Below are 21713 nucleotides of genomic sequence, written 5' to 3'. Positions count from 1 at the left end.
CAACAATATATCCCGATTACAATCTAGATGTGAAATTCAAAATCCCTCTGGGCGTAATTTTGTGCTCTAAAATCTGAGATAAGGTAGAGCGCTCTATCTCATATAGATTTCCAGGTTCACTTGACAACAATGCTCATTGTATTGTGAAAAACTCCTCATTTTTAGCTTCAACCATCATCACTATCTATATTGTCCTCACAGTGATATTTCGCACAATGATATAAGCTCATGAGATTAAATATGTTCTATGAGAATCACCCGTTAGTTGCACTTCATTTCGGTATTTCCTAGTGGAGAGGCGCGCGAGGACACGATCAAGGATCGCTTAAGGATCAAGCTATCAAAATGAAAAAGTTTTCTTAGGAAAACATTTTTTTTCAATCATTACTTTCTGAGACATGAGCGCCTAAAGTTAAAATTTTTGGGACAGAACATTTCAAATTCCGAATTTGAAATGTCCTGTCCCAAAAATTTTAACTTTAGGCGTTCATATCTCAAAAAGTAATAATTGGAAGAAAATTTTTTCCTAAGAAAACTTTTTCATTTTGATATATACCGGTACAAATCGAAAAACTTTGAAGAATATCACCAGTACAAGAAAGTTTATTTTTAGCCTTTGCACAGCCTTAAGACGTATACTGCAACATAGTATTAGGCCTACTTAACTTGCTAAGTAATTAGAACTACAATTTCTACAAGTTTGTTCAACACACATGTTTAATTAAGTAGAACTCGTCTGACCTTTGCAATGGGAAATTCCTTCACCAATTCTTCAAGATCTGGGGACTGAACTATTTTATGTTCGCTAGACCACTCAGACGTTCCTGGGACATTGTTGTTCTTAGAAAAGTCTTCATTAGCTCGAGGTTGATAAGCTTCTTATATAATTTTACTATTCACATTATTTTGATATTATGAATTTATTATTTATTTGAGTTTTAAAATTTTCCGTTCCTTTAAATTTGCTGCCCCCAAAACCTGCCGCCCTGGGCGGCCGCCCGGTCTGCCCACCCCTGGGGCCGGGCCTGACCCCGGGCATGACTATCTACACAAGCCATCCCAGAGCCATCTACGAAGATAGGACTTACAAGCTCACCAATCTGCCTTTTGTGCAACGATGGAGAGGGAACAGCCGACCATCAGGCTTGGTGTAGTGCTTTGAAGGACGAAAGCAACACTATGGAAGGGAAAGCAAAGCTCTACTGGACGGCAAGGCGTCTAATGGCTGAACAGCCAAGGACGGGCGTTGGATAGAAGAAGAAGAAGAAGCATTTTCTTCTGTGCTATGTTCAATTTATCGTTTCAAACCTTTTCAGACTTCATGAATGATTTGACCACGAATGCTAGAAAATCGTAACATTAGGTTTACACAAGTTAAAATCGTGTGAACATCTTCGTAAAAGTTATAGGTGTAAACGAGACTTTTCAAGTCAATTTTCCAGAATCAGACACTATAGTGAAACACTCAATGCGTCTTGAAATCATTGAAAGGTTCATCGAAATGAACCCTGGTATGCTCAATACAAAATAAAAGAAAATTAAATGAGATACTGCTAGGATAGTTTTCAGTTTATATGAAAATTTAAAATGAATCATGTTTTCAATTTGCAGACAATGCAATAAAATGCTCGGGAATATTTACCGCTAGTAGGCGAATACAGTATTATAAGTATTGATAATAATTACTTCATACTGTTATAAGTTTATCTATTGATATGAAAGTACTAATAATCAATAATATAAGAAGAAAATCCAGGTTAGATGTTATGTGATATAGTGCTTAGTGTCTCATCGCAAACAGCTTGTAGTAAGTATTTGTTCAAATATCAACTCAGGAAGGATCTCAGAATATTATACAGTAACACTTATCTAATAAATAAATTAAATTCCATATTGATCATTTTTGTAGTTGAAAACACAATTGGAATGGCATTGCACGATTGTTAGTAATTTTTTTATTTTTTGAAATGAAATGAGATAATAGGCTTATGTTTAAAATGTTCTAATAAATGCATGATATGTATACAAAATGAAATGTATGTTGCTATTCGTCTAATTGTTCAATGCTTCTCTACTTTCTCGTTCTAACTTATTCGAATAGGACTTAAGCAAAAACAATCCATCCAACTTGTCCATTTACACTATACTTATTTGCATATCATTCTTACATACCTATTTATAAAAATCAGATCACTATCTCAACTATAAAAACATTGGTGTCTTATTTGTGGTCAATTTCGATCTCAGACTATCGATAAGAAATAATTAGAACTACAAAAGCTTCTTCAAAACTTGAGAATTCTACCATGTTGGGGTTAAAGAGTCCCCTGTAACTGCTTAAAATAATAATACTTATGTTCTTATGCAAAACCAAATTCATTTCCTCATTAACCTTTATAAAAAATCATGTAAATATAATATTTAAAGAAACATAGATAAAGATGAATTAAGATGGTTGAATTAAAATATAATTGTATTGTAACAGTGCTATTAACATCAACTCAGACTAATTGCAGCTCAGATAGTCGCATGACAAACCGAGGAATTTATATTACTATTATATCATTCAGTAGTTTCCACCCTCGACTCGATATAACACTTAAAATGTGAATTCAATTCTGAGGCATGGAATTATTATTTATGAATTGGGATTGGAAGATGAACTGTGCTTTGAACCATCTGTACCGTACGGTATAGTTAGTGATTCACTCATAAGGATGAATATTTTCTACAATGAAGGTAACAATATTATTAGTGACAAAACATGACATCGATCGGGAAGTCATTCCTACAGTTTTTCTTCTCCAATTACGAGCTAGTTAATCCAAGTAAACAAACTATCAACAGCAATGAATTAATATTACAATAATTGATGTACGTTATTCAAATACGCTGGTATACTAGCAAATCAAGATTATAATATAAATGCTCGATTTCACAGAAAGCAAGTACAAAAATAATCAATTGACAAACTTTATTTATATAAGTATTTAGTATATTAAGTATAATATTGCAATGGAACTGAATGTTGATGTCAAATAAATAACCTACTTTATACGATCAATTATTCCGATATAATATTAAAGCAACAACAATTAATATTCAAGTTTACAATATTCGCAGCAGAAATGTCCACTTTACATCAACTTGAAAATGTGAATGAAATTACTTTTTAAAATACGGTAATCTTCTCATAATTATTGTAAATTTCCAATTTATGACAGATCTCTTCATCTATGCAAACTAAACGCTGCTGTTTTTAAATCAATTGTTCATTAGAAAACTCTACCCTAAAATATTTGTACAAAATTCTAACTGAATTGACAAAAATTACAAAGGCACAGTCACAAACATGATAATTGATAATGTAAATATTTCAGAAATAATGTGTGCGTCTTTTATAAAAAATTACAAAACATAGTCACTTTCTTTAAAAACACACATGTCAAACAGTTGTAAGATATGTGACAAGTGGCAGCAATATAAAAACATTTATAAAACATGGTGTGGATATCAGACTGTTAATGGACATTTTGAGATCATAAACTATGAAACAATTTTAAAGAAAAGAACCCCACTGGAAATACAGGAAGTAATTTCAAGATTTAATTCTTTTCGATTGATTCTTTATAATTTATGAAGTAGTCCTGTGGTTATCTATCTGTGCACATTATACTCATCATTCAGTCTGCTAGTGTTACCTGGTCGTGGGTTAGAGTCCCGTCAGTAGACATTGACGTTTGATCATCTCATCCCATCACCCAAGCACAGACTGAAAGCTCATGTGGGAATCATCCGCAATAAAAAAATGCAGATAAAACAATCTTTCGGCTATAAATGATTAATTCAAATTTATCTATATTGTTGAATGAAGAGACAACAAAGGTAAGCTTTGGCATATAGCCAAGTGCCAAAAAGAAGGAGAAAGAAAACGAGAGTATTTGTTTCAGAGTTGATAATTATTATGGTTCAAACTGTAATCAACTGCTGCCGGATCCCGCAAAGCACAAGTTCAAAAATGTCATTCCATTAGAGTCAAAACTCAGTGGAGTGGCGGAGGTAGAGGGTATCAGAGAAGATAGCTGACAGTGTTGAAAAGAAATGTATCGTTAACGACACACCTCCAATTCTGAAAAGAGCTCTTTGGAACTCAAGCCCCAGCCTGATCCCTCAGGGACCAATGCTAGATGCAATGCTAGGTGCCTTTATAAGGAGTGTTTGGCTTCTATAAAAACAAAAATTCGTGTGATGGAACTGTAGAGGTATGTGGTGTACACAAAAATCATAATGAATGCCCAGATCATGTTTCGACTCCACTATTTGTTTCTCCAATTATTTCACATATTAGCGACGCTGCTGAACAATTATTAAGCTTCTATCAATCATCTATCTCTGACAGCGCTGCTCATGAATCTTTGATTGAAAAATTATCGATACTGGAGGAAGAAAATGAACATTTGAAAAGTCAATTTCGGGAGTTAGATGTACAACGGAATGCGGTTTTCAATAGATCTACTGATCACGATCTCCAACTGATGCAGCTCGATGACGCTCCAAGTGCCAAGGACACAGGGACTCAAACTGATAATGACAAATACATCGTCTAATTCCAGGACTGTACAGTGACTGAACGATTGTCCTCATTCATTAATGGCATGAGTGACAACGATATAAATGTTTATATTGAGTCAATGTTCTCTAGTTATGAAGACCTAGTTGTGGTGGACCCGGTTGTGTTTGCACTCTCAATTAATGATGACTATGATCAATTTTTCCAATTCAAATGCGTATTAAGGCAAATTACAATTGTTCTGATAATTCAAATTCGAGGTGGCTCACATTAAAGCCTGGTTATTTATGATTTAATGACAAATATTTTTATCACTTCGATATGGAATTTGAATAGAATGTCACTGAAATCAGTAAAAACATTAGTGGAATAAATTAACAGAGTATTATTGAAATTGGAAAATATTTACCAGGTGATTGCATTATTTTTGTTAAATTCACTGCGCGGTTCGATGCACAGCGAGCTTCCAGCTGCGCGGTTCGCTGCGCTGTTCGTGATTCGGTTCGGCATGTGTGGACATACCTTTAGAGTAATAAAGTTTTGAAGGAAATTAATTATTATAATTTCGACTAGCCTTGGAGTAATTCAGTTCACTCTCCCAGCTGACAAAATGCTGCAAAATTAATGAGTGATGCATTTCACCTTTGACTATAGACATCTGTCTATAGTCAAAGATTTCACCTAACAATGATAGCCTAAAGGACATGCAAATTTTCGCAGGACTTGGACTTTGAGTCCCTGGCCCAGACTTTGCTGAGAAGGCCTTTGACCTTGAGACTAGCAGAGGTACGCTGACCCCTGTACTTGCGGAAGCCACCTCCACCAACTCCAACACCACCACCACCTCCCAGTGGCGATCTGCTCCTTCCTCTCTGGCGGTGCGAGTCTATCGCCTCAGCCGGATTGTCTTGCTTCAGGCGTATCTGAGTCAGGATGCCAACCAACAGCTCGTCAACATTGTGGTTTATGCCGACTGACGTCTCGATGAATTTGCAGTCATAGTTTGTAGCCATCACCTTGCCATCTGCAAAAGTAAACTCACATTGCAATAATGAACATTCATCAACTCAATTGAATGATAAAGATTAAAATTGTTCAAAATACAATAAATTAATTAAAAAATGGTAAAAATTATTCAAAAATTAATCAATGTCCGAGACATGTAAAAAAATAATTTAAAAGGGTACTGAGATTTATATTTTTATTTATAATAAATATTGATATTATGTATTTTCCTAAATTTTATAGTTTTTCCTTAATCTCTCTTCCTCTATCTCTTTCTTTGGTTTTATGATGTTTGTTTTAGTTGCAACTTAGAATTGTATGGAGGGTTAAGTGTAAGAGAGGGCCGGCTGCGCCCTAACTTCGCCCTCCTAGGTTTTCAATAAAGGCAGCGTTTCAATTCAATTTAATTCTCTACCCCTACTGCAGCTCAGTGAAAAATCTAGGCATCACCATGGATAAAAACATCGACTGGTCAAAACAATTCGATAAAACCTGTAGAAAGGTTTACTCAGCAATGCATTCACTGAGAAAATTACAATAGGTCCTTCCTAGAAGTACAGTATACGATTATTACTGGTCCAATCTCTAATTTTTCCACATTTTACGTTCTGAAACTGTGTCCTCAATGACATCCAAGTTGAACTCAATGATAAACTTATTGTCTACGTTTTGTTCACTTTATTGAACGCCATGAACATATCACTCCAGCCCACATTGCTAGCTCTACCCTGAAGCTTCCCGATCAGAGATGGTTCAGAATAATCAAACTTGTCAGAGATACTTCAAAACATTGCAATCCTAATTATTTCAAAAATGATTTTTGTTTCCGATGATAGGATAAAACAGATGCCTCGCCAATACATGGAGGCCAGGGCACAAGGCAGACGACCGACAGGAAGACCACGGGGGACATGGGAGGCACTGAGGCATCTGTTTTCACGGATAGCAGCAGAATGAGGCAAGATCGTGAATCAGTTGAAGAGAATGGCTACGGGTAGAGAGCAGTGGAGAAGATGGATCCGAGGCGACCACCCAACGCTGTGAAAACGGCACATTGGGTTAGATAAAGAAGAAGGTAGGAGGATAGATGGTTCCCATATTAGAACTGGTGCAAATACTCTTAGGATACTTAATCACCGAACTACTATCTATTCTAAATTGTTCATTGTCAGTGCCTGTTGTGATGAGAATCACGACAGAATAAACTTCCCAACTTTATAAATGCATTGAGAGCCGAGCGGGCTGTATCATCTTGCCTTTGTGAAAATATCTTACAGAGAAAATGACCGAGTCTGTTTAACCCTAGAGCACTGCATGACAAATATTTAATCTACCTTCTTTTCCATTCATCCATCCATCTTCCATATCCCATTTCCATTCTACATTAAACATTTATCATCCCATCCCAACATTTTCTATTCTTTAGTATTGTGTATCGTCAATATTACTCAATCAATTCTTAAAATCTTAATTAAATCTTACACTATAACGTTTGTTCCACTTCTCTATTTTATACTAGTAGTTCTGTGAATAGTAGACCACGCGCAGTTATAAACCACAGTCTCCTCTAATACTGTCCATCAGAGTAAATTCTGTCCTGTCCTGTCGTGTCGGCGAGATATCGGTGTATAAACGACTAATGACTGTTTGGGTTGTTGTATCGACAATGCTAATAATTTGATGTAAACAGCTATGCTGCTATTATCAAAAGCTTACCGAGTTGAAAGCAGAGAAAAGTCGGAAGAAAATACTATTCTACTTCAAGTTATCAATTGCATGCCTCACTGCATGCAATTAATAGTCCACACAACAGCTGTTTTTCCAGTTAATATTGGCGTATGAAGGAGGCTCCTTTTCATTTTATATTATCCTTGAAATGCAAAATTTCCAAAAACCTTGTATATACGTCCATGTGCAATTAAAAAAGGAACATACCTGTCAAAATTTTCTGTCACGTTTCGACGTAAATGCGGAACATATAAACATAAAGAGAAATGCAGAACCGTCGACTTGAATCTTAGACCTCACTTCACTTGGTCAATCATTAATGCAATACTATATTCACTATTACTCATTCTAATATCATTCATCTTCTCCATTCATCCTGTATTCTAAGATTCGAATCATCTAGTTCTTAATTCATTAGTCAATTCAGTTTAATTCATTGAGTCAAGTTTCTCATTCAAACATTACTTAGAGTTATAATTTCACACAGCTCTATTCCACCACATCCCGGTCCTGTATAGATGGGAAGGATATTATTTTATATCCTTTACAGAGAATCGACAATTATTTGTTGAAACACCACCGAATTTATGGAGTTACATCAAAATATTATATGATTATGTTATGTTATAATTATTCTAATTGCATTCAATCTTTATTCTCATTGATTAATTTCGTAGGGTCCCAATTGACAGAATCCCAAACGACCGAAACGCTATATTTTCCCAAACGGCCGAAAACTACTTTTTTTCCCAATTGGCAGAACGCTTTCTGTCATTTGCGGCAAACTAGAGAAACTTTCTTTCGTTTGGGAAACCTATCACTTTCGGTCGTTTGGGACTCTCAACACTTTCGGTCGTTTGGGACTCTCACCACTTTCGGCTCAATGCAACAAGCAACGTTTTCTGTCGATTGGGGAAATTCTTAAAGTTTTCTATCATTTGGGATTCGGCTGGAAGGTAACGTTCCAGTTCCAATATTCCATCAATTCGATCGAATGAGAAAAAATAGAATACTTCTAAGTCTGCAACTTGATGCACAAGCTTGTAGTGCATGTTGCCTATCTCTAAATGAATAGGCGAACTTGCTTTTGAGACCTCAACTCCTCCGTGGTTTCTCGACCGATTTTGTTAGTTCTAGTCTCATTATGAAAGAACTCATCGAGTCTTACATTTTGAAAAATATCATCGTGGACAAGATGAATGAACGAGGAAAGTTTCAATTTTTGACTGCTATGATAGAGGATATAATAAAGAGGAAGAGAGAGATTGATTGATTGAGTAGCCTACTTTATTTATGTAGATTACAACATATACTGGCTTATACACTTATATACAATAGCTTACAATAGCAGTTTCTGTCGAAGAGATGTGTGAAATTCCTTTCTCCTCGTACCTCCCAGAAACACAGTGACATCATTTTCGTCCAGCTTTCCAGATTCCACTTATATGTCCTTGAATTTAGCTCCGGACTTAATCATACTAGAGAACGTATGATTGATATCGTTAACATTTTTGTAAACGTCTCTCCCTTGGCTATCCGAATAAAATTTCACATTCATCGACCTTTGTTTGATACGTTTTGGAGGTGTTGAGGACCAGCATTTCGGCGATTGAGGATGGATAACATGCTCAACATATGTAATGAATGGGCTGTGAATCAAAAATTTCCAGCACTGAAAATCTATCTTTGGAATCGAGGGAGGTAATGTCTTGGTAGCATGTTCATTACCGGTATTTTTAGGGCCTAGAGCTCTTGGAGTGGGAGAAGCAGGAAGTTTACTGACTGTATTTCTAATTATTGTAGGACGTTTCACAATGCTTTGTAGTTGTTTCCCTGATGGAGATTTCAAAGGTATATTATTTGAAGATAATTCTCCCATCCACGCTGCCTTTCTTTCATTAATTGAAGCTCTTTACATTCCACTTTTTTGTGAAGTTCAGAACAATCCGAGCATGTCATTTTACTTTTGGTTTGACTTGACAGATTTAGGAAGATTTTACTCTTACTATGTATATATAGGCTATAACTTTACAATTAGAAATAAAAACAAGAGAGAATAATATCGCACTTCATTAAATATCCACAACGATTCTGTATAACTAATAAGATTAGAAGAGAACAATATTTGAGTTAGATGCAGGAAAGTTAGTGAAGGGGTATAAAAAAGGGGTATGAAAAATATGTATACGATATACAAAGAAAGAAGAAACAATTAAAAACATAAAGAGTTAGTAAAGCTCAAAAATAATAATTCAATCATCAATGATTGTTGTAATCATCAAGGATTATAATTATTGTATGCAATGACGCTTGCAATTCAATATCTCAATGTAACTTGGTGAAAAAGCAGTTGTTGTGTGGACTATTAATTGCATGTAGTGAGGCATGCAATTGATAACTTGAAGTAGCATAGTATTTTCTCCCGACTTTTCTCTGCTTTCAACTCGATAAGCTTTTGATGATAGAAGCATAGCTGTTTAGATCAAATTATTGGCATTGTCGATACAACAACCCAAACAGTCATTAGTCGTTTATACACTGATATCTCGCCGAAACGACAGGACAGAATTTACTCTGATGGACAGTATCAGAGGAGACTGAGGTTTATAACTGCACGAGGTCTACTGTTCACAGAACTACTAGTCCAATAGATTTCAAGAAGAAAAACGAAATTTCCTACCCATTGAATTTCCTTCTATTTCTACAGGAATATGGAGATAGATAGATAGATAGATAGATAGATAAATGACTTTTATTTACACTTTACAATAAAAGTGATGTGGGCGAAATTGAGGCAATAGAAGCCCCCTCTTCCATTTAACCCACGAAGATGAGTAACATAGAAATAATAATATACATTACAATTTGAAATTAAATGATAATTGAATGATAATTAAAAATTATAAGGAAACTACTAAATCAATTTGCTACAAATTGAATAAATTAAGAGGAAAAAAAAGAGTAAACTAAAAGCAAGAAATCTTAATAGTGAATAAATCTCACTCACACAAAACATTCACACACACACACACACACCCACACAATCACACTTACACTCACACCTCTAAAGAACATAGAGTAAAACCGCCTAGTTAAGCCCTCCCCCCCTGATCCACGCCACGACAGCCGCACTGAACCGGCGTTGACTGTCAAGCAGCCTAATATGAGCTGGCAGTGAATTCCATAATCTAATCGCACTAACATGGAATGACTTATTATATAGCTCAGTTCTGTGAATTGGAACGGACAATGAGCAAGCTCCATGACGCGTCCCACCCTTGCCAACATCACCCATGAAGCGAAACCCTGCTGCCAAGTAATTGGGAGACCGAGATTTCAAGAGTTTGAAGAGGAACATGAGTGCATGGAGACTCCTGTATTCGTGCAGTCTTAAAAGTTTGAGCTGTCCAAAGTATTGAGTAATATGTTCGTCACGTCGTAAACCAAAGATGAAGCGCACACAGTAATTCTGAGTGCGCTGCAATCTCTGAGTAAGTTTAACAGTCATGTCCATAGTCACTAAGTCACAGTAGAAAAAAAAGGGGAATATCAATGTTTTAACTAACATGATTTTAGTAGGAAAAGGTAAAAGGTGTCCAATCCTTTTCAAAGAGTTAATCCCAGCTACAACTTTGTTACTGGTCGAGTTTACATGGTCTGTCCAGTCGAGAGTATTTGTAAAAGTCAAACCAAGATTCTTCACCCTAGTGCTGTAGTCAAGTTGAACATTGTTTATTCTTATGCGGGGTAAGTCATTAAGGCTTAGTCTAGTCAAGAGTCTTGAGTGACCTACAACCATGACCTGCGATTTGCTCTCATTAATTTTTAAACCATTATTCTCCATCCAGGTGATCACACGGGCAAGGTCATGGTTCATGTCACTCACAGCTGTCGCCGCATCACCAAGCTTGAAATGCTTATACAGCTGCAAGTCGTCAGCATACAAGTGATGCTCTGTAGTATTTAGTACATGAGTCAAGTTGTCAATGTATGCACTGAATAGCAGAGGACCCAAGATTGAACCCTGAGGGACACCTCGTCCCACTGGTCGCCATCGCGAAGAGGAACCCCCAAGTCTCACACACTGACATCTATTCTGCAAGTAGGACCGCACCCATGCCACCGTCGAACGAGAGAAACCCATACCCTCCAGTCTGTACAATAGGATGGGATGGAACACACAGTCAAAGGCCTTGCTGAAATCAACAAGGACAATGAGTGTAAGCTCCCTGCCATCCATTGCTCTGTGAACGTCATCAGCCACCTTGAGAAGAGCAGAATTGGTGCTGTGACCAGACCTGAATCCTGACTGGAAGTCACTAATAAGCCCCCTACTGCAAATAAATTCACTCATCTGTTTGTGGACAATCACCTCTAGTACTTTGGAGAGCACAGATAGTAAGCTGATGGGTCTGTAGTCTGAAAGGGAGGACGGGTTGGGAGTTTTGTTTAAGGGTATGACTATAGATGACTTCCAATTTTCAGGAAAAACGGAAGTCATGAGAGATGTATTTATGATGTGGGTGATGAAGGGAAGTATCAGCGGAAGCATAATTTTTATGAATTTCAATGGTAGATCATCAGCCCCAATAGCATTGCTCTTTATTTTCAGTATAGAGGCCAAAATGTCACTTGCTGAGACACATGAAAAGTAGAATGGCTCTCCAGTTACTTGAGCTGGCAAAGAGTTGATGTAGTCATGGGCAAGATCCAAGCCAACAGGTATGTCGGTAAAAAAGTTGTTGAGATTGTCCAGTGAGTGAGACACAACAGGCCCGCCACCCTCTCCACCAACTCCAACAGACCTCAGTCTACACCACTTACAAGCAGATGAACCAGCAGAGGAGATCAGATTTTGGAAATATCTGGATTTGGCGTTTCTGATGGTCTGCTTGCACAAATTTCTCATTCGCTTGTAGCTATTGAAATCCACAGAGCTCTTTGTGCGTTGTGCAACTCTACAACACTGATCACGCTCGGCCATCATCCGACGTATTTCTCTTGAAATCCATGGAGCAGGATCCCTTGTCACTCTGCACTGCACAAGTGGAATATACTTATTGAATAAATAGGATACACCATTATGCAACTCATTCACCATGTAATTAACATCATTAGTTGCGTAAATGGTTTGCCAGTTCAATGTCATCCCCTCATTGAATAACTCATGGTAGTTGATGTTTTTGTAATCTCTGTATTCAATGATTTTTGGCTTCTGTTTGGGACTTTTTAAGCCATATACAAGGTAAACCATATCATGAGCAGACAGTGCAGGGAAAGGGATCTGCCCATGGCCAACAGCCGACCGCTCATCACAAACAGCAATCAGGTCCAAGAGCATATCAGACTTAGCGGTATGATGAGTCGCCTGGAGAGGGAGCAGGGTCATGCCACCAGTATAAAACATAGTCGTGAGTTGAGTCTTTTCATAGGTGTCACGTCCTAGTAAGTCAGTGTTAAAGTCTCCCATTACAGCTATATGGCTGTATGGCAGCATGAGACGCAACAGGGTATCTCCAAAGTCACTCATGAATCCTATATGAGGTGGTCGATAACATACTCCAATCAGCATTTTAACATTATGAGATTCAATTTCAAGGAACATGTATTTGGGTCTATTTGGAATCGATGAATCGGATGAATACTTATGACTCGGCAGCAAGGCGCGCTTAACAAACGCAGCAACACCTCCACCGTTTTTATGTAAGCGATCGTTACGAAGGAGTACATACCCATCAAGTTCCACAAGCCTATTTGAAACGTCAGGTTTCAGCCAAGACTCCGATACCAAGACAACATCACAATCCTGCAATCCTGGCCTCCGAATAAATGCCTGAATTCATTGATGTGACAGAGGAGGGATTGTGCATTCACATGAGCAATCTTCAGTCGGCCGGGAAATGGAGTGACCGCCCGCCTAAGCAGCTCGCCGGTGCTCAGTGCGGCAGCATCGTTATACTGCTGTGTCATTCAAGTTGTAGAATAGATTGGGCATTAATGACGCAGAGAATAAGAAGAAAAAGGCAAAAACTAGGCAGCTTAAAATTAAAAGATTCAAGTTTAAAAAAGACAAATGTACCACATTCACACCAACACATATACAACAAAACAACATTATAATATTGAAAGAGTAATACAAAACTGGAATGCATGCAATGATTTGAGATTGAGAATACTCAATGATCTTACTCGTAACTGGCCAGTGAAATTCGGCTCCATAACTATTATGAATGGAAGAGAAGGGGGAAAAACAGTTGTCTGACTCAATATTAGAAGAAAGGAAGTTTCTCAGCTATATAAATGCTCAATTTACTACCATTTCTAATTGAATGAGATTTATCACAACAACAGAAAATTATTAGTGGATTGGTAGCAGCCATTAATATGAAGAACAAAAGTTTTGAGGGAAGATGCAGTAAAACAAAATAATCATAATGATAAAAATACAGGTAAAATAATGTTGGAATAGAGAGAAAAGTGTTAGGACAGATTAAGTGATGTTACTTTATGAATTATAAAACTATTCTGAAATAGTGTAGTTGATTAGAAAAATATAGAACAAAACTGTAATGATGAACTGCATGCTGAGGAAAAATAATGATACAAAAAATGAGCGGTTAATCGTTTTGATTGTGACACAGAAAAGAACGAGAGCATGATTTTAAAAAATTAGAGGAAATAACGATATTGTTATCATGTACTCTTGCTGCGAAGATAAACCCTACATATCAGGAAAAAATAGAACAGAGAACAGAAGGAGCAGATAAGAAAGACGTAACCAAGATAACAGGATTACAATAGACAACTAGATGACAATCTATAGATGCTACTCGTCATTCACACACAGAGATAATTATGCAATGTAGACATCAAAATTATTTATGAATTTGACTGAATGGCAATGTTTTGTTGAAGGAGATGTAAGACTGACTCAGATTTTATCCATCCAGCCAATTAAAGAAGAATGGTAATTTAAAAGTTAAAAATTAATTATCTTCAATCAGTCAAATTGAAATCCTAAAATGAACTGAATTTACTGTGGTAATCGACTGGAAAAGCAATAACTCTTGAATATAATTATTAACTGCAATAATAATGGAACTATTAATTAACTGAAATGATTAACAATATATGCAAATAAATAATATGTATAAGATAGAAAACTGTTCTTTTAAATGATTTTCCTTGAATTCTTAGTTAATATTTAGTCCAAGGTGACATGCTTATCTGAATAGATACAATCAGTGCTCACGACTCACTGGAATGAATTCTGTCACCCTCGCGCCACATCACTCTGCCATCGATCGTCCACGCATTCCTGATGCCCACTCTAGCTGCCACCTCACGGAAGTGAGCATGTCGTCGTCTCGTGAGGTCCTCTCTTATAGTGATATCAGAACCCTTGAGTTGCCTCCTCGCCGATAACACCGAATGCCGAGTCTGGTAGCTCACGAACTTGACGATGACAGCTCTCGGTCTCGCCTGAGTCGCTCCAGTACCAGGAAGACGTCCCACTCTGTGGCAGCGGTCGATCTGCGCTGCATCCACCACGATTTTCGATCTGTCACTACACAGCTTGGTGACAATCTCGGTGACATTTTCTCCATTCACCTCCGGAATGCCAAATATTCGTACATTATTGTGACGTTGGTATTGTTCTTGAGAGTCCAACTTAAGCTCATACAATTCGGTACGAGATGCTGCCTTTTTTGTAATGTCGCGAATTTCAGCCTCCAATGAATCGATTTTTTTCTCCATAGCCGATAAACGCGGTTCGTACTCACTCTGGATGCGCGTTCTTATCAGCTCATCGAGATTATCATTCAGCTTCAACACAACACGGTCGACGATACTATCAAGGAACTTGTTATCTGACAAGAGTTCGGCTACAAACTCCTTGAGCATGCCTTTATCAGCCGGCCACCCCTCCCCCTTGGTCGATGACGAGGATGATGCTGACGACGGGCGATCGCTCGATGCCGAACCCTTATCGCCGCCGGTTGCGACCCTGGCTAGCTTGCTCCTTAGCACTGCTGGCGAAGATTTAGGCATGATCAAAATTAAATTTATTTAAATCACAGTAACCACTCAAGATGAGAACTTGAAACTTGTGATGTAAAGTAGTGTATAAGCCAGTAAATATTGGAACATCTATATAATAAGAGAGAGTAGGGTTGTGTTTGTTCGCATCAAAACATGTCAACTTGTGGATTGCATACTGATCTTCAAATTTTGCACATTCTAAAAATATCAATCCCGTGCACCTCGAAGCCCATTTTCCTTCTAGATTTATCAGAAATAATGTTCAAATTTCATTCATGCGACATGAAGTTTCATACGGCATATATTGTTCCATTGTTGTACAATGTGTTTGTTTATAATGAGGTTAGTCCTAGACTACGTTAGGCCGCGGACTACGAAATCCCGAGTTCATAAACCGGCCCATAATGTTGTTAGAAGACATTCAATTTTGAACTGAGCCGTGCCATAGAGGTAAAGCACTCAGATTCGGAGTGAATGTTACTCTGATCGAATCCCGATTCTTCCAATTTTTTTTCTTGATTTTTTCCCTCGAAACGTCGTATTATTATAAATTATTTCTTGAAGGAAGTTGTTTCCGTTATGATTGAACTTGGATTTCATCAAATGATTATTTAATGTACAATTTTGCAACCAGTACAAATGAAGCGGACATAGGTTTCATATGCTGTATCATTGGAATTCATAAGAAAAACATGAATAGATCACAATAAAATTAGTAAAAACTTATTGACCGAGCGAAGTGAGGTCTAAGATTCTAGTCGACGGTTTGACATTTCTCTTAATGTTTAAATGTTTATATGTTTTTATGTTGCGCATTTATGGCGAAACGCGGTAATAGATTTTCATGAAATTTGACAGGTATGTTCCTTCTTAAATTGCGCGCCGACCTATATACAAGGTTTTTGGAAATTTTGCATTTCAAGGGTAATATAAAAGGAAAAAAGAGCCTCCTCCATAAGCCAATATTACCGTAAAAATCAGACTATAGAATTATTCATCATAAATCAGCTGTCTAGTGGACTATAATACTACCCGTTCAAAAACATCGAACATCTTGAAAATTTATCTTTCCATCAACGTTAGTAGACAGTTGACTATAATACTACCCGTTCAAAAACATCGAATATCTTGAAAATTGTATCTCTCCATCAACATTGTAGACAGTTGCAGCCAGACCTGATAACAGCGCTCACACTCACATTCCGGGATGACACGTCATGGTACGATAGAAAGCTCTATATTTATTAAGGATTTTTTCTAGACATTTTAAATTGATAAATTATCTATTAATTTTTGAGAAAACATAACAACAGGTCAATGTAACTTACTGAGCGCGAGGTCTACTGTTCACAGAACTACTAGTATTTTTCAGTTATAATATACTATCAGACTCAATCGGGAACGAATATTTATATTTATTTATTACAAAAACGAGGCTACAGGCACTAAGCCCAAAACAGTCTTCAATAACATTTAGTATTGTAGGAATAGGGGACTGATTATCTTGAAAATGTGCATATAGATTCTTAATTTAACGAGGATGGTTATAGGCCTATTTTAGATTCTTCAATATTTCAGTAGGTCAAGTTTTCAGTTTGTAAAGTTTCTAATTAGACCCTTGCGGAGCGGGGGTTACCTGCTAGTACATAAATAAAGAACTCTTATCTAATATAATATTTTGGTAGAGAGTTACTGGAGAGGATATTTTGAATATTCTTTCCAAAGAATGGACATTCATATGTTCAAAGCTCAGTCAATTTATGTAGATGCATAACAATATTATCTACAGTAATTATAAATTATTGTTTTTTTCATATCATATACAGTTCAATAATTTTTTTTAGTCTATATTATTTAGATTCATCTGAGACTTTGCTGTATTGTGAGCTATTGTATATAAGTGTATAAGCCAGTATATAGTGTAATCTACATAGATAGAGTACTCAATCAATCTCTATCCTTTTCCAAGGATGGATGCTTAGCTGTTTAAACATTTGGCAATCAATCAATCTCTCTCTCTCTCTTTCAATTATTCAATCTCTCTGTTATTTCAATTATCCACTGCATACTGCTGTATAATACTGAAAGTTGATAACCCTGATCTGAAAGTAGATCATTTTATTAATAAATTATTTGATCCCGATCAAAGGCTTTTTCGAATAGTCAAGCTTGTTAGAGATATCTTGAAATACGGTAATCCGAACTAATTTAAAGATGATTTCAAATTTGTCTCTGAAGGTAGGAGGATAGATGCTTCACATACTAGAACCGGAGAAAGTACTTTAAGGATACCCAATCATCGAACTACTATTTTCACAAAATCCTTCTTAGTCAGTGCCTGTCGTGCATGGAATGCACTTCCTGTTTCTATCAGGTCTATCGAGAGCCGAGCGAGCTTCATCCTGACTTTAAGAAAAACATCTTTTGGAACAAATGATGGAAACTGTCTGGCCCTAGAACGATCACATGACAACCTTCCTCACCCATTCCACCAATATAAACCTTTAAACCTGTTATAGAACGAATTGTATATATATATATATCAATTATCCACTGCATACTGCTGTATATTACTGAACGTTGATAACCCTGATCTACTTTCAGCCCACTTCATTTTATTAATCGATTATTTGATCTATCTAACCTACTTATATAATTATTTTACTTTATCAATTTTCTGCTTTTTTCTCTTAAATATTCATATTGATTAAAACTTTTACAATATTTCCATTAATAAATAAAACCTTAGTTTAAATAATGGAATTAACGTTTTGGTAGAGAGTTAGTGGGGAGGATATTTTTAATATTCTTTCCGAAGAATGGACATTGATATGTCCAAAGCTCCGCCAATTTATGTAGATGCATAACAATATAATTATTATCTATAGTTATTATAAAATTACAAATTGCTTTTTCATATCATATACAGTTCAATAATTATTTTCTTAGTCTATATTATGTAAATTCATCTATAATTTTGCTGTATTGTAAGCTATTGTATATAAGTGTATAAGCCAGTATATATTGTAATCTACATAAATAAAGTACTCAATCAATCAATCAATCAATCAATCAATCAATCAATCAATCAATCAATCTCTCTCTTGCTCAATATTATTGTAGAACTCATTAGTTTGATGTGATTCACCATGCTATTTTACCGCTACTGGTATTTATTTTTAATGCTAGAACGTAAGTTGAATTATGTTTTGTTAAACACATGAATAAAGGAATCTGAATCTGAATCAGAATATATATTATCTATATATATATAGATAATATATAATATATTATCTATATATTATATATATATATATCTGAATCTGAATCAATATATATATATATAATATATATATATATATATATATATATATATATAATATATATATATATAAATTATGTAATCAATATCTTTAGATTCTTTTAGATTCTCCAAACAGCACCTATATGCTGATGACCTGCAATTGTATATCCACTTATCCACTTTGACTTGAACGACTTTACTGCTACAGTTGACAATATGAATAGTGAACTTGAGACTCTTACGGACTGGACTGTGAAACATAGACTTAGAATTAACGAAACGAAATCCAAGACAATAATTATTGGCTATACTAAACTCATAACTCGCCGAGGTTTCAACTTTGATAATGGACCATCTGGCTATACATCTGGCCGTACATCAAAATAAACGACAAAAATTTGAATTACAGTGACTTCGTTATAAATGTGGGACTGACAATAGACAAAACACTTGACTGGACGAAACAAATCAACACAACTTGTAATAAGGTTTTTGCAGGTATCCACCCACTTAAGAAGGTTAGTGACTTCATACCATTTCATGTGAAAGTGATACTGGTTAAGTCATTGATTTTCCCATACGGTACTTTTCTTACAGTGACATTGTGGTCAATGACATGACTGTGGCCTTGTCTGAGCGACTGCAGAGGGCTCAGAACTATTGCATCCGGTTCATCTACAACCTAAGAAGAGATGATCATATCACCCCTTTTTCCCAGCAACTACATGTGCAGAAGCTCAAGCGAATGAGGGCGTATCACATTCTTATGCTGCTTCATGACCTATCACATTTAAAAACCCCAGGTTATCTAGCAGATAAATTTGTTTTTATTGGGGATCGTAGGGTGAGAGGAACTAGGCAGGGCTCCCAACTATTGGTTATTCCAAACCATAGAACGTCTATGTACAACAAAAAAAATCATTCCATGTATCAGCTTGCCGGATCTGGAATCTGTTGCCTCCAACGGTGAAGAGTATTGGCAGTCGAGCTCTGTTTGGCGCGGCGGTATTGAATTGGCTGGGATCTGGTGGCGCGGATTAGGCTTGGGTCGGGTTGGACTTTATTTTCATTGTTCTATTTTCATTGTATCAATCTACATGAATTTTGTTCCTTTTTACTATCTTATGCAACTACAGATTTATCTTATATTTTTTTATGATAATATGATTATTATACTTTGTAAATTCTTAGTTTTTAGGGTGGTTTTGTGTGCGTGTGTGAGTGAATGACAACTTGATTAGTTCTTCATTTCTTATAGTATTTATCAAGTGGTTTTTAAATATTGTTTTCAATTGTATTTATGAATTAAGTTTCAGATTCACTATGTATAATGAATCATTTCATGTATCAGCTTGTCGGATTTGGAATCTATTATCTTTAATAGTGAAGATTATTGGCAGTTGAGCTCTGATTGGCGTGAAGTTATTGAATTGGTTGTGAGCTGGTGGCAAGGATAAGTCGTGGGTTGGATTGAAAATATTTCTATCCCATCAAATAATTTTTAATTTTTTCTTTATTAAAATTTTGATTTTTCATACATACTTTCACCATCCTCTCATAGTAATCATTATAGTCTTTGGATTTAAGTGGGTGGTAAAACTGTGATTAGTTTGTGTGCATGTGTGAGTGAATTGTGAGCTAGTAGGATAAAGTTCTTGATGTTGATAAATTTGTAGCTATACTGTTTTTCCATAGGTTTGAATTGGATGAAAATATGATTTGTATTAGTTATTTGAGATTCAGATTTTCTTGCCCTTTCAATTTAATTTTTCAGTGAGGAGTTAATTCAGTTATATAGTAATTTGTAATGTAATTTGTTATGTGAAGAGTTGTAAGACCCAACTCCGCCACTCATAGAGGAATAAAATCAAGCAGCCAATCCTTTTGCACCTTATTTAACAATTACTCTCCAGCTACTAGCTCTAGAAGAGGTTACAATACATAATTTTTTTCAAGAATTCTATCATGTTATAAAGATGTTTCTAGCATTAATTGTTGGTAATAAGTCTTATATTGAGGTTCGTATTATGAAACAGATTTCTTTTGACACTCACCTTGAGTTGATACTACTCTGCTCCTTACTAGGTCTGTCTTATTACCCACAAGTATGACGGCTTTCAACCTTATATTATCCATCTTCCACAAGGCTTGCAATGATTCTTCGGCCTGTTGAAAGCTGACTCTGTCAGAAGTTGAATAGACCACACAGAACGCATGTGCCGACGAATACGCAGTCAGGCAATCCTCTGGCTGCCAACACACATTTAAAATGAGTTGAAATAAAACTCGTCCAAAGAATAGTACAAGAATAGTATTATAGAAAATGCATTATCTTATCAGAGAAACAACATTTTACTACAATACACGGGGAATATAAAAGGACTTTACAACTTTGTAAGCATATAAATATTTATTGAAATTACTTACAAAACTGAGAAAGGTGTCATTTTGTTACAAAACACTTCAAGTTCAAGGTGTGAGTGTTATTTTGTTCGGTGTGACAGCCGTTGGTAATGCAACACACATACCACCGATAATCAATTTCTTGCCACACTCGTTCGTATCAGCATATCAGGCGTATCCTAGTGGAAGAGATTCATAGAAATCGATAGAAAAGCTCTATTGATATCAATATATGTTCATAGATATCAATACGTGCTCATGGATATCAATATAAATCCATGGATACCAATAGAAATCACGGTAAATACAGTCAATGAACTTATATTGATATCACTACAAGTTTAGTGATATCAATAGAAGTTCATGGATACCAATAGAAATCACGGTAAATACAGTCAATGAACTTATATTGATATCACTGCAAGTTTAGTGATATCAATAGAAGCTCATGGATATCAATAGAAATCCATGGATACCAATAGAAATCACGGTAAATACAGTCAATGAACTTATATTGATATCACTACAAGTTTAGTGATATGAATAGGAGTCCATGAATTGCGGTAATTTTAAATGCAGTTTAAAATGGAATAATTTTGGCAGATTTTCAATTTTCCCGGAACAATGTATTTTTGATGACTGATTCGGGTGTAGAAGTGA

At 36.0% G+C, this 21713-nt stretch overlaps 1 protein-coding gene across 1 annotated transcript in view; it reads right to left on the bottom strand.

The window, feature by feature from the left end:
- Positions 1 to 946: 946 nt before the first annotated feature.
- The window catches only part of LOC111057890, a 137070-nt gene continuing 116303 nt past the window's right edge, over positions 947 to 21713 (bottom strand). The window contains exons 6-7 of the mRNA XM_039441405.1: positions 20705 to 20900; positions 947 to 5594 (exon numbers count right to left, since the gene is read on the bottom strand). Coding sequence (XP_039297339.1) covers positions 5266 to 5594; positions 20705 to 20900 — 525 coding nt within the window. The 3' untranslated portion in view covers positions 947 to 5265. The remainder of the gene's footprint in view (positions 5595 to 20704; positions 20901 to 21713) is intronic.

This window comes from Nilaparvata lugens, chromosome X (genome assembly GCF_014356525.2).
Source record: "Nilaparvata lugens isolate BPH chromosome X, ASM1435652v1, whole genome shotgun sequence".
Classification (NCBI taxonomy): Eukaryota; Metazoa; Arthropoda; class Insecta; order Hemiptera; family Delphacidae; genus Nilaparvata; species Nilaparvata lugens.
Note: the sequence above shows the minus strand (reverse complement) of the source record. Positions and strands in the feature narration are given on the sequence as shown.